Source organism: Lycorma delicatula, chromosome 1 (assembly GCF_047948215.1).
Source record: "Lycorma delicatula isolate Av1 chromosome 1, ASM4794821v1, whole genome shotgun sequence".
NCBI classification, from domain to species: Eukaryota; Metazoa; Arthropoda; class Insecta; order Hemiptera; family Fulgoridae; genus Lycorma; species Lycorma delicatula.
In genome coordinates this window covers 184,154,798-184,169,036 of record NC_134455.1, presented here as the reverse complement: position 1 = coordinate 184,169,036, position 14,239 = coordinate 184,154,798, and the positions used below count along the sequence as shown (strand labels likewise).

General features: G+C 31.3%; 1 protein-coding gene across 1 annotated transcript in view; it reads right to left on the bottom strand.

Annotated features, from left to right (window-relative positions):
• The window catches only part of TkR86C (Tachykinin-like receptor at 86C), a 439,993-nt gene that overhangs the window by 33,898 nt on the left and 391,856 nt on the right, over positions 1–14,239 (bottom strand). Inside the window, exon 5 of the mRNA XM_075354794.1 lies at positions 6,086–6,236. Within this exon, the coding sequence (XP_075210909.1) occupies positions 6,086–6,236 (151 nt within the window). The remainder of the gene's footprint in view (positions 1–6,085; positions 6,237–14,239) is intronic.

Sequence of the window (14,239 nt, the reverse complement as noted above, 5' to 3'; positions counted from 1 at the left end):
AGAGCTCTCTCTTACTACAAGAGGAGACACGGATTCACGTATTCTCTTTTAATTATAAAATTAGAAACAAAACTTGTATAGCAGCAGGTAATCTATATAAATAGCAGAAACAGGATGGTTGAGATCAATAGCCACGTGGGATGCCTACCTTTGCTCTGCTTCAAAAGAAAGGATAATTTCAACTTTGATTTATTAGAAAAACTCTTAACTTACTCTTATTTTTTTGTTATTTCCCTTAACGAAACCACCCAAAAGTGAGTTTTAATGCACCATAATACTTGGAAAAATAATTAAACTGATTTACGCAACCAAATACCTAAGATAGTTCGAAAACTAGAGTAAAATGTCAATTTAAAGCTGAAACACATGTTATATAAAAATCATGCAAATTTTTCTAATAGTCGATTTCCCGATTTGGTATCTTTTTGCGATGTATATTCTTACTAACAGATGCAAATTTATTATAAGATTTAAATAATAATATAATTTTAAACAGAATAACGAAAACAACCTAACTTAGATATGAAGTTTTGTGTGTTTGTGTGTGTGTATATATATATATATATATATATATATTTATTTAGTCCATAAAGATACAAATAATGTAAACCTCATCATTATCATCATCTGTTGTTCAGCCTGGCTTCAGATCCCTTATACCATCGCTTTCTCCACCCACTTCTGTTGGAAGCTTTCTCCTTCGTTGCCTTATCCAATCTTAACTCATCCATTAATTTTACAACCTTTTTCTTTCTCTTTCTACTGACCTTCCAATGCAGTTGTCAGGATTCTATTTTATCTAACCACATTTCCTAACCGGTTTCCTTTTCTTTTGTGAATATAAATCTATGTACTCGTATACATGAATTTTGTTAAGTGAAAGACAATGACTCAAAGCGACAACTGGTGGATAAAATAATCTAAATACACGCAAAACCTTTTCGTTCATGATTTTACAGTAATATACTAAAAATAATTTATAAATAGAATTCAACATATATTTTTAACAAATAATTGATAGGAACGTAAGATTCATTACAAAATATACTGGATATTATATCATTAATAGTAAGGAAACGAAATAAAGGAACGTTGGTGTAAATCTGAGCTTTAATTTTTGGCACAAAGTATATTTGATGTTTGGTTTGAAGCATAATAACACGTTTTACGATTGCGTGAAAAAATGGGACTGATTTTGCTCTCCCCAATCACTTTTCTACTAACCAACTCAATTTCTTTTTTCCAATTTCATATTTTTTTCAATAAAGGATGAAAAGTGCTATTTTATAACCACACTAAAACCTACGTTGACTTTTAGGTGGGATAGAAATGCACAAAGGTTTTCTAAAAAGATGTCCTATAAAGTACAAAAGAACTGAGCGTCTCTCATTACTTTGGAAAATTTGTATGTTACTGCAACGATATTTTAGTATTGGCTATTTTTTTTTTAACAAATAATAATTTCTAATAGAATGATAAACTTAAAAAATTAAATCTCGCAGACCTATATAATAGAATGGTAACGTCTTCGTCTTTCCTTTAGAAGGTTGAAGGTTTGAATCCCGACATGGTTAGTATCTCGCTCGGGTGTTTTTTCGTATTAAATTTCTGTAAACAATCCTTGTGATTAAATGGTAAATTTATAAACTAAAAAATAGAAAAAAAAACTGTTTTGTTCTTTCCCTCCCTCCGGGCTGGTCTAGTGGTAAAACTCGTTGTCGCAAATCACTTGTTTAACGGCTGATTTTCAAAATCAAAAGTTCTAAGGTTCAAACCATTGTAAACTTTGGTTAATTTTATACGGATTTGAATGCTAGGCAGTGGATACTGGTGTTCCTTGGTGGTTGAAGTTCAATTAACCACACGTCTCAGGAATGGTCAGCTTGAGTCTAAAATACTATATGACTGCATCGTTTACCTGTCATGCATATATAAATATCATAATCCTTATCTTATTGGTTCGTGGAGGTGGGGGTTGCTTATTGTTCACTAGTTAAACAAATTGCAATGAACACAATAGGAAAAATATAATGTTAATTTTTTAAATCATTTAAACGAAAAAAATGTGAGCAAACAAAAAAAATATGATTTAAAATTATTATTATAATAGTGGATGACGTGACATTTGTAAATAAAACTGTGAATAAATATTTCAAGCTGGGTTGGGATATAGTAATTCACCATAAAATTATCAAGTAAATCCTGGTCTCTCAAGCAATAATGGTCAACCACTCTTAAGAACTGTAAACTCAGTTATTACAGTACTTTCTTAGTGTGGTAGCCATGCAGAGTTTATAGTAAAATACGTAATTTAAAAGATTTTTAATTAATTTTTTTTTAACAAATGTTTGTATTCTTGCATTTCATTATTTTATTTTTAAGAAGACCATGTAGAAGATTTTCTTATTCAGCCGATCAAAACTAACATACCAGTATTTCAACTTTTAAAATAATTACGAAAAAATATTTGTATTTCTTGAAATATGTTAGACTAGAAAGTCATTCAAATAAAACGCTAAAATTGGATTAGGGTAATGAGAAAAAAATATTATTTACTACGCAGTTAATAAAATATAAACTATATTGTGCTTTGGATTTGAAATAGTATCTGGTTGAAAATAAGCCAAAATAGGCATTTTAATCATTTTTTTTTTTTTTTTAATTTTAGCAGTGATATGAAATTAGCCATCTTAAAAAAAAGTGACTGGTAAAATAACGATCAGTTTCGAATTTTACGACTATTATGAAATATCAAACTCATCTGATAATGTGTAGCACACCAATTTTAAATTCCGTTATCTTTGTTTGCTTTAATACATTCCAGTAATAAACATGCATTGAATTTGATAACGCCCTAAAACGAAATACTATATTACTGATTTTTGTTTATAAATATATTTTTGCAAGTAGTTTACTACAACAATCATTTGAGTCAATATCAGTGAAATAAAATCATTTGCAAAAGAGAAATAATAAAATTATTTGATTCAATGTTAAATTATACGTTTTTTTTTAGTACCATATAATCGATATAAGTGTTTTGTTTTCATTTGTATTACTTTTTTGAGATTATTATTTTTGATTGGGTTATTTTAAATTTCTTTCTTTTGTTGTAACAATTACTGATGTTTTAGTATCATTTTGTATGTTATTCCACGCAAAATATATTTAAAAAAAACAAATTCTGTGTATCTGTGTTTTTTCTTGGGAAAGGATGGGTTATGTTTATGTCAATTTTTACCAAGATTATCCAGATATTACTATCTGTACGTATTAGCCTAACATTCATTACTAATATCATAATGAAAACCTATTATTCGTTCATGGTATGGAATAAAGAAATTTTATTTTCTCAATGGAACTACATTGAGTGCCTGTAAATTATACATTATATACGTACCTGTCTTCATCCTATAGCTCGATGTATCCTTTTTTTAGTTTTCTCTTATGCCTCCGGAACAAATGTAATATGTATGAATGTAAATGAAGTGTAGTATAGTACAGTCTCAGGTCGACGATTCCTGAGTTGTGTGGTTAATTGAGACACAACCACAAAAGAACATCGGTATTCACGATCTAGTATTCAAACCATTATAAAAGTAACTGCCTTCACTAGGTACTACGATTTGAACCTTAGAACTCTCGACTTCGAAATCAGCTGATTTTTTATGACGATTTCACCACTAAATCAATTCGAGTTCACCGGTGGGTCAACTAGATCTATCCTAGAAATTTGCTATTAAAATTTGATTTATTAATTATCATCCTCGATTTGTTTCAATAGTAATCATGTGATGAGTGATATGTTTACCTCATTAGTAATATGTTTGTTGATATCTACTGTACAATATTCTGATGTACACTAAACGTTTCCCTTAATATTATAACCTAAGCGATTTCAGGCAATCTTATAATTCTGAGGTAGTAATTACAGTATTATTTGTTCCTTTTACTTTTTTAATTAATATAATATCTTAAAAGGTAATAACGAAATGTTTTAATTCTATAATAAGATAATGTGGAACTTTCCAGAATATTTTGCACTGCTACAAGTAAACTGGATCTAAGGACTGATGTATGTCATATAATGTATAGTCATTGCCTTACACATGTAGCTGTGTATGGAGCCGTGTGTTTTATATCCTAGGTTCATTAGATCAGGACTTATTGTCAATAAAAACCTTACGACATATGGTGACTAGATGAAGGAAATAGATTACTTACACTGTTAAACTTTATTTAATTTTTAGTAAGCCTTGATCCATTCACCTTCTATACTGAAAAAAAACAACTGTTTAATCTTGTTTTATACTAATATTACAAATTTTTTTATTAAAAATAAATGAACTGTACTTTAATCCAAAAAAAGTCATGCACTAGGCACAATTTAATCAAATTATACTCTGAAAATGGGTAAAGCAAAGTTGCTGCTTGTTACTAACCTTGTTTTTTATGTAGGTTGAAGATTGGTAAAAATGATCAAGAAGTAGGTGAAGAGATTATTGCCGAGGAATAAATATAAAATATTGCAGATGGTATAGTGTAGTAAGAGAAGAAGCATGGAATATTCAACTGATCGTCTCAAAATTAGAATACTTTGTGATATATGGTATCACAAAGTATATGGTATGAAAATGAATGTTAAACCATCTACGTATAGGAACCAATAAAATTATTAATGTCCATACAAAAGAAGGAAGAATTGAACAATTAAACAGTAAAACATCATAAATAGTATGATGTAAAGAGAAAATTTTAAAATCTAAAATGAAATACAAGTTTGATTACCGTGCTAAAGAAGCATTATTAAATGCTTTATTTCTATTAAGAAATAAACAGAAATTGTACAGTATATGAGAGGTAGTTAGACTTCAGGAAACATGTTATAAAGTGTTACATTAGGAGTATGTACTTCTGTATGATATAAAACACACACCCTGAGGAAAAAGTCAAAAAAAGCTGTAGTCATTTGAAATTTTGGTACATATTAAGTTGAAGAATAAATGGACAGGTAAGTGAAGAAGAAATAAGAAGAATGTAAAGGAGTAAAAGCCTTTTCAGAATGGTTCAGAATAAGAAAACTTCCTCCTCTCATGAGAGAAGGAAGATTGATAAAATAGTGCCAGAAGGATCAGTAGAAGACATAAAAAAGAAAATATTAAAAATTGTAGTTAATCTGAAAGGAAATGAGTCCAACTGAAGTAGATAATAGATGGAAGTAGAAGAAAATGAAAGCTGACATTATTAAATGGCCTTGTCTCATGGCAGTTAGTCATATTATATGGAAAAATAACAATTAATCAAACTTATATAAATATGGCGTGGAATGCTAGGAAGTTGAGGGGTGCATTATCACCATTCATCACAGAGAAAATATATCTTTCTACATTGTGGAGGTATATACTGTAAAAAACTGTGGTTATTCATTTAAAATGAATGAATTGAATGAAGGATTATATTCTCTACCTTTTAGATAATGTATTGGTTTGTTTTATTGCATTAACATTGAATCTAAATTTACAGGCAGACATTTGTCTCTCTGTACATCTACAGGGACATTTCATAATACCATTAATCCCTTAATGCATTTCAAATGATTCACTGTTTCAATCAATTTACTGATAATCAAAAGATAGCTATCCAGTTTGCTGACAGGTACCCCAGGTTCCTATTTCTTTTGGTGAATATACATTCTTGAGAATGTGTAGGTAAGAAGCTGTAATCTGAAATATATAGATTTCATCGATTGACAGCTAAATATCTCTGTAATCTGGATTAGTTGATTTCAATGTGGGAGGAATTGGAGTTTGAGGAAAAGCATAGGGTTTATAAAATAAACTTTTCTCTTCTATTAGTATTGTTTAAATGCATATTTAGACAAATTTAAATGCAAAAAAAGAACACCAAAATGATGAAGTAGAATAGCTTTCATCATAGTCTCTTAAGATATAGTTAACTTAAAAAAAATTACAACAATATACATATAATTTATAAAACATGTAAAAATGTTTCCATATAAAATTATAATTATACATTTATATAAGTATGTTTTTATATTTTAAATTTATTTATATTCAAATATTACCTTCCGTTTTGCTCTTACAGATTGGAGTTGTCTTTGAGTTTTTTCTCCAATAGACTGGCTTCCCCATAGTTGATATCCGATTAAACCATAACAAACAGCCATAGAAATAACTGGCATTATGTATGTTACACCCAAGAACACTAGATTATACCTGTTAAAACAATAAGAAAATTAGAACTGTTAATTATTTTAAAATTTTAATGACATATAAAAATAAAACAAAATGTTAAAATTCATCCTGGAAGACGTGAAAAGCGATGAATAAATTGCATTTTTGGTCAGATACAGTTGTCTATTTTTACTATGAAAAAACAACTAGAACATATAACGTATGAGTGTAGATTAGGTATAGGTAGAATAATCGCAGCCATGTTTTGTGATAGACATGATTCATGTCACATTAGAAAATAACATAATTATTCTCAATAAAAAGTATTCCATGTGAAGTTTACAAGGATAAATGTGGTACGAGAGGGTTTTTTTTTACTTTAAGAATATTCATTGAGCTTAATGTTGCTTATTAATATTACAAATCCAGTGAAGTAAAGGACACGTCAGTGAAGCGGGAAAATTTAAAAGCTTGGTTATTCATTTGAAATTTGGGTGAAGGCGCTGAACTTGATGATATGTTGTCAGTAATTTAATATCACATAGTAAACATGGAACAGGTACACATCGTGCTTTCTGGGTAAAATTATTGCATAAAAATGTTTACCCCGCGACAACTATAGAGAGGTTACTTTGCAATATGGATGGTTCCCATATATTCATGTAATTAACTTATGGGTTAAAAATGTTTGAGGAAACTGGGTTGAGATTAAATTTAAAACATAAAGGAGCAGAAAAAAGTGCTAAAACGCCAGATAATATTGAGAGAGTCCGAACTACCATAACAAGCAGTACAAGACATTCTGAGATTACGTGCATTAACAAAGAATATCAGTAAACCATCCGATCATCGAATATTATATAAGGACTTAAGATCTCACCCATATAAAATTCTATTTTTAAGGAAGTAGAAAATGCTGAGTTGGTTGGTAGCATGAATTTTGTCATGAAATATTGCGTCGTTAGGATGTTGATGAAAACTTAATTTATTGTATGTTTATATCAAGTGAAGTTCATTTTCATCTGAACGGCTGCGTAAAAAACGATAATCGATACTGGAGAACTGAAAACCCACTTCAGTTTCATGAGAAACCGTTGTATAATCCTTAAGCTCCGTGTAGTGCGGACTTCCGTCATTTCTTCTTTTTTTTGTTATGCTTCTGGAACTACCGTAAGGTATAATTTCAGAGGATGAATGAATATTATATCTATGAATGTAAATACTGTGTAGTTTTGTACAGTCTCAGGTAGACTATTTCTGAGATGTGTGGTTAATTGAAATCCAATCACCAAAGAACACCGGTATCCACGATCTACTCGTAGTAATCAAATCCGTATAAAAGTAACTGCCATTTCTAGGATTTGAACTTTAGAACTCTTGACTTCAAAATCAGCTGATTTTTTATAACGAGTTCACCACTAGATCAACCCGGTGGGTTGGACTTCCGTCATCTGGCATTAGTGAGCATTATTTTTTCAAGACGATTGAGGAAAAGATAAAAACATTACTGCATCGCGTTATACAAACACCATCACAACATTTTTAACCAAGAATTAGTTCGATTTTCACAAATTACCTGGTTCCAGTAAGTCAATGCTACAACTCATACCACTCATGTGTCCATTACTGCTTTAAGAAAGCTCTTTTTGAACCGTATCATATCCAAAAATGAAGACATTATTTGTCTGGTTAGACCTCTTGATTTGTTCGCATGCGAGTGTTTTCTTTGCGGTTTGCTCAAGAGCAAGTTGTGTGTTGAGATACCAAAGTTTAGCAGAACTAAAATGAAATATTCAAGTAGTTGGAAGCATTTTCACGGCCACGGTATGGCGAGTAATGAAAAATCTTCCCTTAAGATTATAAGAATGCGTAGAATAGTAATGGTACTAACCTGTTAAACGTATAAAAAAAGTTACATGTCTTACTTGAAGAAAACATGTCTTACAGAAAACTTAGAAATAGTATTGTTTAAATCAAAACCTATTTTAATAGAGGAGTTCTAAATTTTCCCATTTTACTGACGTACCCATTATAATTAATGATTATTCGTATAACTGATACCTTCACAGTTCTCTTTTAACACAAGGGCTGATTGTATAATGAAGATCTTTATTCTTAATAAAGAGAATCTTTACTGGTGTTCTCTTATAACTTATTTCATCTTAATTATCAGAAAGTTTGGTTAATGTAAAGCAAACAAATTAATCTCTCTTTTTGTATAAATTGCATTTAGAAATAACATTATTACAAAAAAAAACTATGTAATTAAAATATTATTTTTTTATTTTCCTGGGTGATGTATTGCATTACAAAAAAAATTATTGGTACTGTAGAAGGTTATCCCTCTCCAAATTTGTATTTTTTGACGTTTGTCGACTTGAGTTAAAAAAAATAAAATTTTTGTATGAGTATAGACAAATCTGTCTATACTAGTAGTAAAAATAATAGTCATAAACATCGAAAAGAGATTCCTTAAAAAATTCCTTAAACCCTAAGATAATAATTTACAGAAATTCTAACAGTTCAAACATCTCTAAATTAACTTTTTTTTTAACTTCGCGGCATAGTCCTATTGATGCTAAAGCAGCAAAGCTGTAAAGGGAAAATATAGTGATCACCCAAAATTTTGGATAGCGGGGTTTTTTCGTAAATTTCAAAGTTTCAAGATCCTCTACTCCAAAAAAAAAAAATTATAGAAATTTCTGGAAGATGTATGTAATATATCTGTGTTAGCCTCTATTTTGACTAATATCACCGAATTAGCTCAACATAACTTCTTCGAAAATGGCTCAAAACGATTTTTATGTATGAAGTCTTGGCAATAAATCTGGAAAAAATTAAAATTTATGAGAAGAGATAGTTTTAACACCATTTTGAACTTTTGCCTTTTAGTGTAGTGGTCGAAGAAACCTGAGCTTTATGATAATGAAAGTACGTAAACTTCCAAAATTGGCTATATTATATATATATATATATATACAGATATGTAGCTTTACCTGATTTATTTCAGGCAAACATCATGGGACCCATACCGTATAGATTTTATTGGAAACTGTAGTTTTTTTTTAGTCTTGTTAAATGATATTCCACCAAATTAGACCATTTATTGAATTAAATAATTACTACAATAAATAAATTTTTAAGGGGCAACAAACAAGGGAACGAATGGGATACGTACTTAAAATATTTTGTTTTTATAATTAATCCTCAAGAATGAAAATTTAACCTTATTACCAAATAATTTGGATGATATGGAAATTTTTTAATAAAGAGGAATTACTACGGAACCCTAGTAAAAATTAAAAAAGTTTGAATTTGTTATACATTTTAATATTTTCAGTCTTTTTTTATAAATTGTGGCTGTTATTAAAAATGTTATTTGAGCTAGGTGTCGTAGAGGAGGATCAAATAGAAACCAAAATCTTTTCCCAAGATTCTGTTTTTTTAAACATAAATTAAATTCTGCACAATTTTTAAGATAAAAAGTAATTTTATGAAAGAGGTCTAGTCGGAAGATTTTAATATTATACACAATTGTACTAAATTTAAATATTACATAACTATGTCATTGTTTTTTTTGAGTTCATCAGTTTTTATCCCCCCAAAGGGATCCCCGTCCGGGAGAACGGCCTTACTTTGCCCCCCTCATCGAAGTCCGATCGGAATACTAAGGGAGTAGGTCCAATCACCGACAGCGGAACATCTAAGCTGTCCACCCTTCCTGGACAGGGCTGTCCCAGATGACTGGAGGTGCTCCTTGAATTGAAGCTTCTCATCTGTGATAACACCCAGATACTTCTGAACAGTAACATACCTAATCGAAAGGCCGTCCATCACAACCCGTGGTTGACGGGTTGGGGTAGTTGACCCTGGTTTTCTCCGCACTGAAAACCATCTTATGGTGAAGACTCCACAACCTTAATATTTTACATGTCTGTATCGCTCTGAGCTCTATCTCGGCACGCGAGTTGCGCTCGACCAGCAGCAGCCCATCGTCGACATAAGTCACGATGCGACAGCCACTGGGCATCCGCAATCGCATGAGAGAATCGAACTCAACGACTCAGACGAATGGACCTAGAACACTGTCCTTTGGACAACCTTTAGACAAGGTCTTTCCTACCTCCAAGCTGCCGTCACGAAGGACTACAGTTCTGTCGCTGAAATAACTCGAGAGAGTTTCGCTACTTTTCCCTGCTCTTGCACAAGAGAGCGCCAAGAATCACGTTTAGAAGACCTAACCTTATGAAAATACTCGGTCCTATTCCGACGATAATCCGCAATCAGGACTGCACGCTAATCATGATCACGTGCATGTTGTGCGGCTCTCCTAAGCCGGCCCACAGTCCGCTTCATCGCAGTCTATTCCCGAGTCCACCATCCAGCTATTCTCTCCCGACCCGCGCTTCTGGGAATGGAATGTTGAGCGGCTTCAACCACAGCAGAAGAAAAATTCTCTGCAAGGTTGTCTAACGGGACCTCCCGTTAGACAACCTCGTCCAGACTTCGAGTCTGGACGAGGTCCCGTCCAGACTCTTAGCCTCTTAGCCTGGCCGCAAGAATATTTGAAAACTTAGGCCAATCCACATGCCTGTGCAGGAAGCGGCCCTGCTGAACAGGTACGTCACCTCTAAAGACATCGCGCAGCCCACCTACCCAATCAAAACCTATTAGCCGGTAATCACTTTCGCGATCATAGACTATCGACCAATTTAGAATCCTACAATGGATATCCTTACCAATGGTAACATCAATCCGGCAATCCCACTTGAAACAATGTCCTCGTCTATCGGGAACGCCGCAGGACCCAGCCCGGTACTCAATCCCCCAACATCTATGGCAACGCTCCTCAGCTGACCTTCTTGAAACCCGGCAAGACACCCACTTAATGCAGATGCTGCTATCCTTCAGCAATTTATCCGCGAGCAGTAGCGGAACCGTCATATGATTATTGGATCTTTAGAATAATAATAATATTATAAAAGCAGTTAAGAGATTTTAAATAATAATTTAAAACATTTTATTTTCCTAATGTGTACGTTGCAATCTGTTCAACTAAGGAAAAATAAGCACCTCTCCCCCCCGCCAATGAGATGAGATGAGTATGACATGTAATTGAGGTGTAAACTTGTGTAGACTCAGGGTAACTATTACTGAGACCCTGCAGTTAATTGAACCCCAACCACCAAAGTACACCAGAATCCACTGCCTAGTATTCAAACTAGTATAAGAGAAACTTACGTTTACTAGGATTTGAACATCAGAACCTTCGACTTCAAAAATTAGCTGTTAAACAACTGATTTGCGATGACGAGTTAACCATGAGATCCTTTAAAAACATGAAAATAATATATTACAATCAAAACATTTTCCGTTATTACATTACATTTCCATTATTACGATGTTTGATTTAATATATAAACCTTTTTTTTTGGTTTCGACTTTAATTCTGTTTATATCAGATATTCATTACTTTTTATGTTACTAAAATGTTACACTCGAGCCTTACCATCTCCGAAACTATTACACGTTTTAATTTCATAAATGAAAGTGAATAATATTGCTTAGAATGAGTCATTTCTCTTACCAGAGAAATTAGTCAAATTAAAATTTCCTGTAAAAATGATTATAAATAAAAGATACTGTGCGTTCGATATCTTTTCTTTTTCAGTGAAGCCTCGCTCCCACGATCAAAATAATGTCATGACATAATGTATGACATCATCTGGTTTTATTTATTTAAAATCCTAGTAACATTACAATCAGTCGCAATCTGTAGTTAAAAAGATTTCTTTAAATTTAATGCAATATACTTTTATAGAAAATAAGCAAAATTTTGCCTTATTTTCAGTTTATTAAAAGGTGAAAAATCAGTCGGGTAGTAAATATTATGGTGCGTCGAAAGTAGTACATTCGCAAATTGAAAAAAATATTCCTTTTTTAATCTCAATGATTCACAATAGGGTGGGAAAGTTATTACAGTTCGATGGTTCTAATTCTCCAGTCCCAGTCCGAAATTTTTAACAAATATTGTCAATTCATCTTAGTGGCTGAAGAATATTGATGACAAAGGCCAAATTGATGGCAAATTCAGTTAAAAAAAAAAACAAAAAAACGTTATTCTGATGCTTTCGGCGTAAATAAATTTTGAAGAATGATTGTATGAAATCGTTCTTTATATTTCATAAAAATACATACCTTATAATATTGTTTACTTTTAAGATTTTTCAAGAATAAAATAATATATAAACATTCTAAGAATCTTGCAACCTAGTTTATAAAAAAATATATATTTTTGGATTTTATTTTAATGTACCTGTATAACCACAAAAATTGACTCTTTTTAATATGTTATAATTCATTCTATTTCATTCCTATATTTTGATATAAAATTGGTTAACCAAGTTTTATATTTAACAGAAAAAAATTAAATTGTGCAATTTCTTTTATAAATTTAGGACATTTATTCATAGAAGGTAATACGTAATAAATTGTAACAAATCAAAGAATTTTAAGATACCATTATTAATTTAGTTTCGTAACTACGATGATCCCAATCTGAATGTATAAAACGTATATAAAGATTGAGTATATACTGAGTATATTTTTACATTGTGACTAGTATGTAAAAATATTTTGAGATAAATAAGTACCACAACCGTAAAGCAGAAATACCGCATTAAATCAATCAATTAATCACGCCAATATAAAATAAAAAAAAAATTAACAGATATTTGTAAACAACAGGTCAACTTATTAGAATTGATTTGCGGGATTAAAAAAAAATTCATTAATCACATTTAATTTTTGTAGTATTTTTAATTAAAAAATGTTTGTTAATCAAATACTGTACAGGAAAATGAGTGAGAAGTCAATTGTCAGCCATTGTTAGAAATACATATTACGTAACCATGTTATTAGTTAATTTCTTCTTGCTGTAAAATAAGTATTAATATGATATATATATATATATAAAATTTTAAATCTTGTGTTCTTCATTGCACATCTTTATGTGAGGATGTGTATACACACACACTCACGCACGCGCGCACACATATATATATTTGCGCGCGCGCGTGTGTGTGTATACACATCCTCACATAAAGATGTGCAATGAAGAACTCAAGATTTAAAATTTTAATAAAATTATAAATAAATTTAAACATTATTGGCATACTTCTACTATTTAGATCTTTGCTGATAATTAAGAGCCAATTCCAAATAATATGTTGAATCTTCGCTTTCAGGTAAGAATTAGTTATAATTTTTCTTTTTTATAAAAAAAATTTGCAAAACAACCAAAGGAGAAAGTAGCATCCATTGAAATCACGAGAACACGGTTGCCAGTCCTGTTTAACAATTGCGTGAGATAAGAAGATAGGAAATTTTTCTTCTAATGGATCAGTTTAACGCACAATGTGACAATGTGAGTTTTTATGAAAACACATATTTTTTTAGATCCATACATCAAATAGATGTAGTAAAATCTCCATTATCATGTAATTCACTGTTACTCCATTTCCAGACTCATTATCGTTAACATATCCCTCGGTGACTCAAAATCCCTTCTAAACAGGAACTTATTGTGGATGAAACAGCTTTTCATACATTAAGTGAAAGTTCTCTGCGTCCAAAATCTAATAATTTTGTTTGTTGACGTACATCTGATCATTAAAAATGATTTTCGTAGAAAAAAACGATCTTTTAGTTTGTCCTTTTCTCACCTTTTCAACATGCAATGAATAATTCTCAGCGTTTAAACAGTCTGATGGCTTAAATTCTTGCGACAATTTTGTAAGCTTATTTGTAGATTTTTTTTTGTGGGAATTAGCCGCATGGTGACTGGGAACGGTCAGTCTCTTGGAACGACGGCCAACTGATTTTACCGGACCTTCATCGACGCTTTCTCTCAAAAATGTGATGTTTTCAAGAAACCGACTAGCCTAAGCAATTTAACAACCACAATCGACCCTGTTTCCTCAATTTCTTTTTAAAATCCGTCCCTGAAAAATTAACTGATTACGGAATTTTGTCGGTGTTAAAGT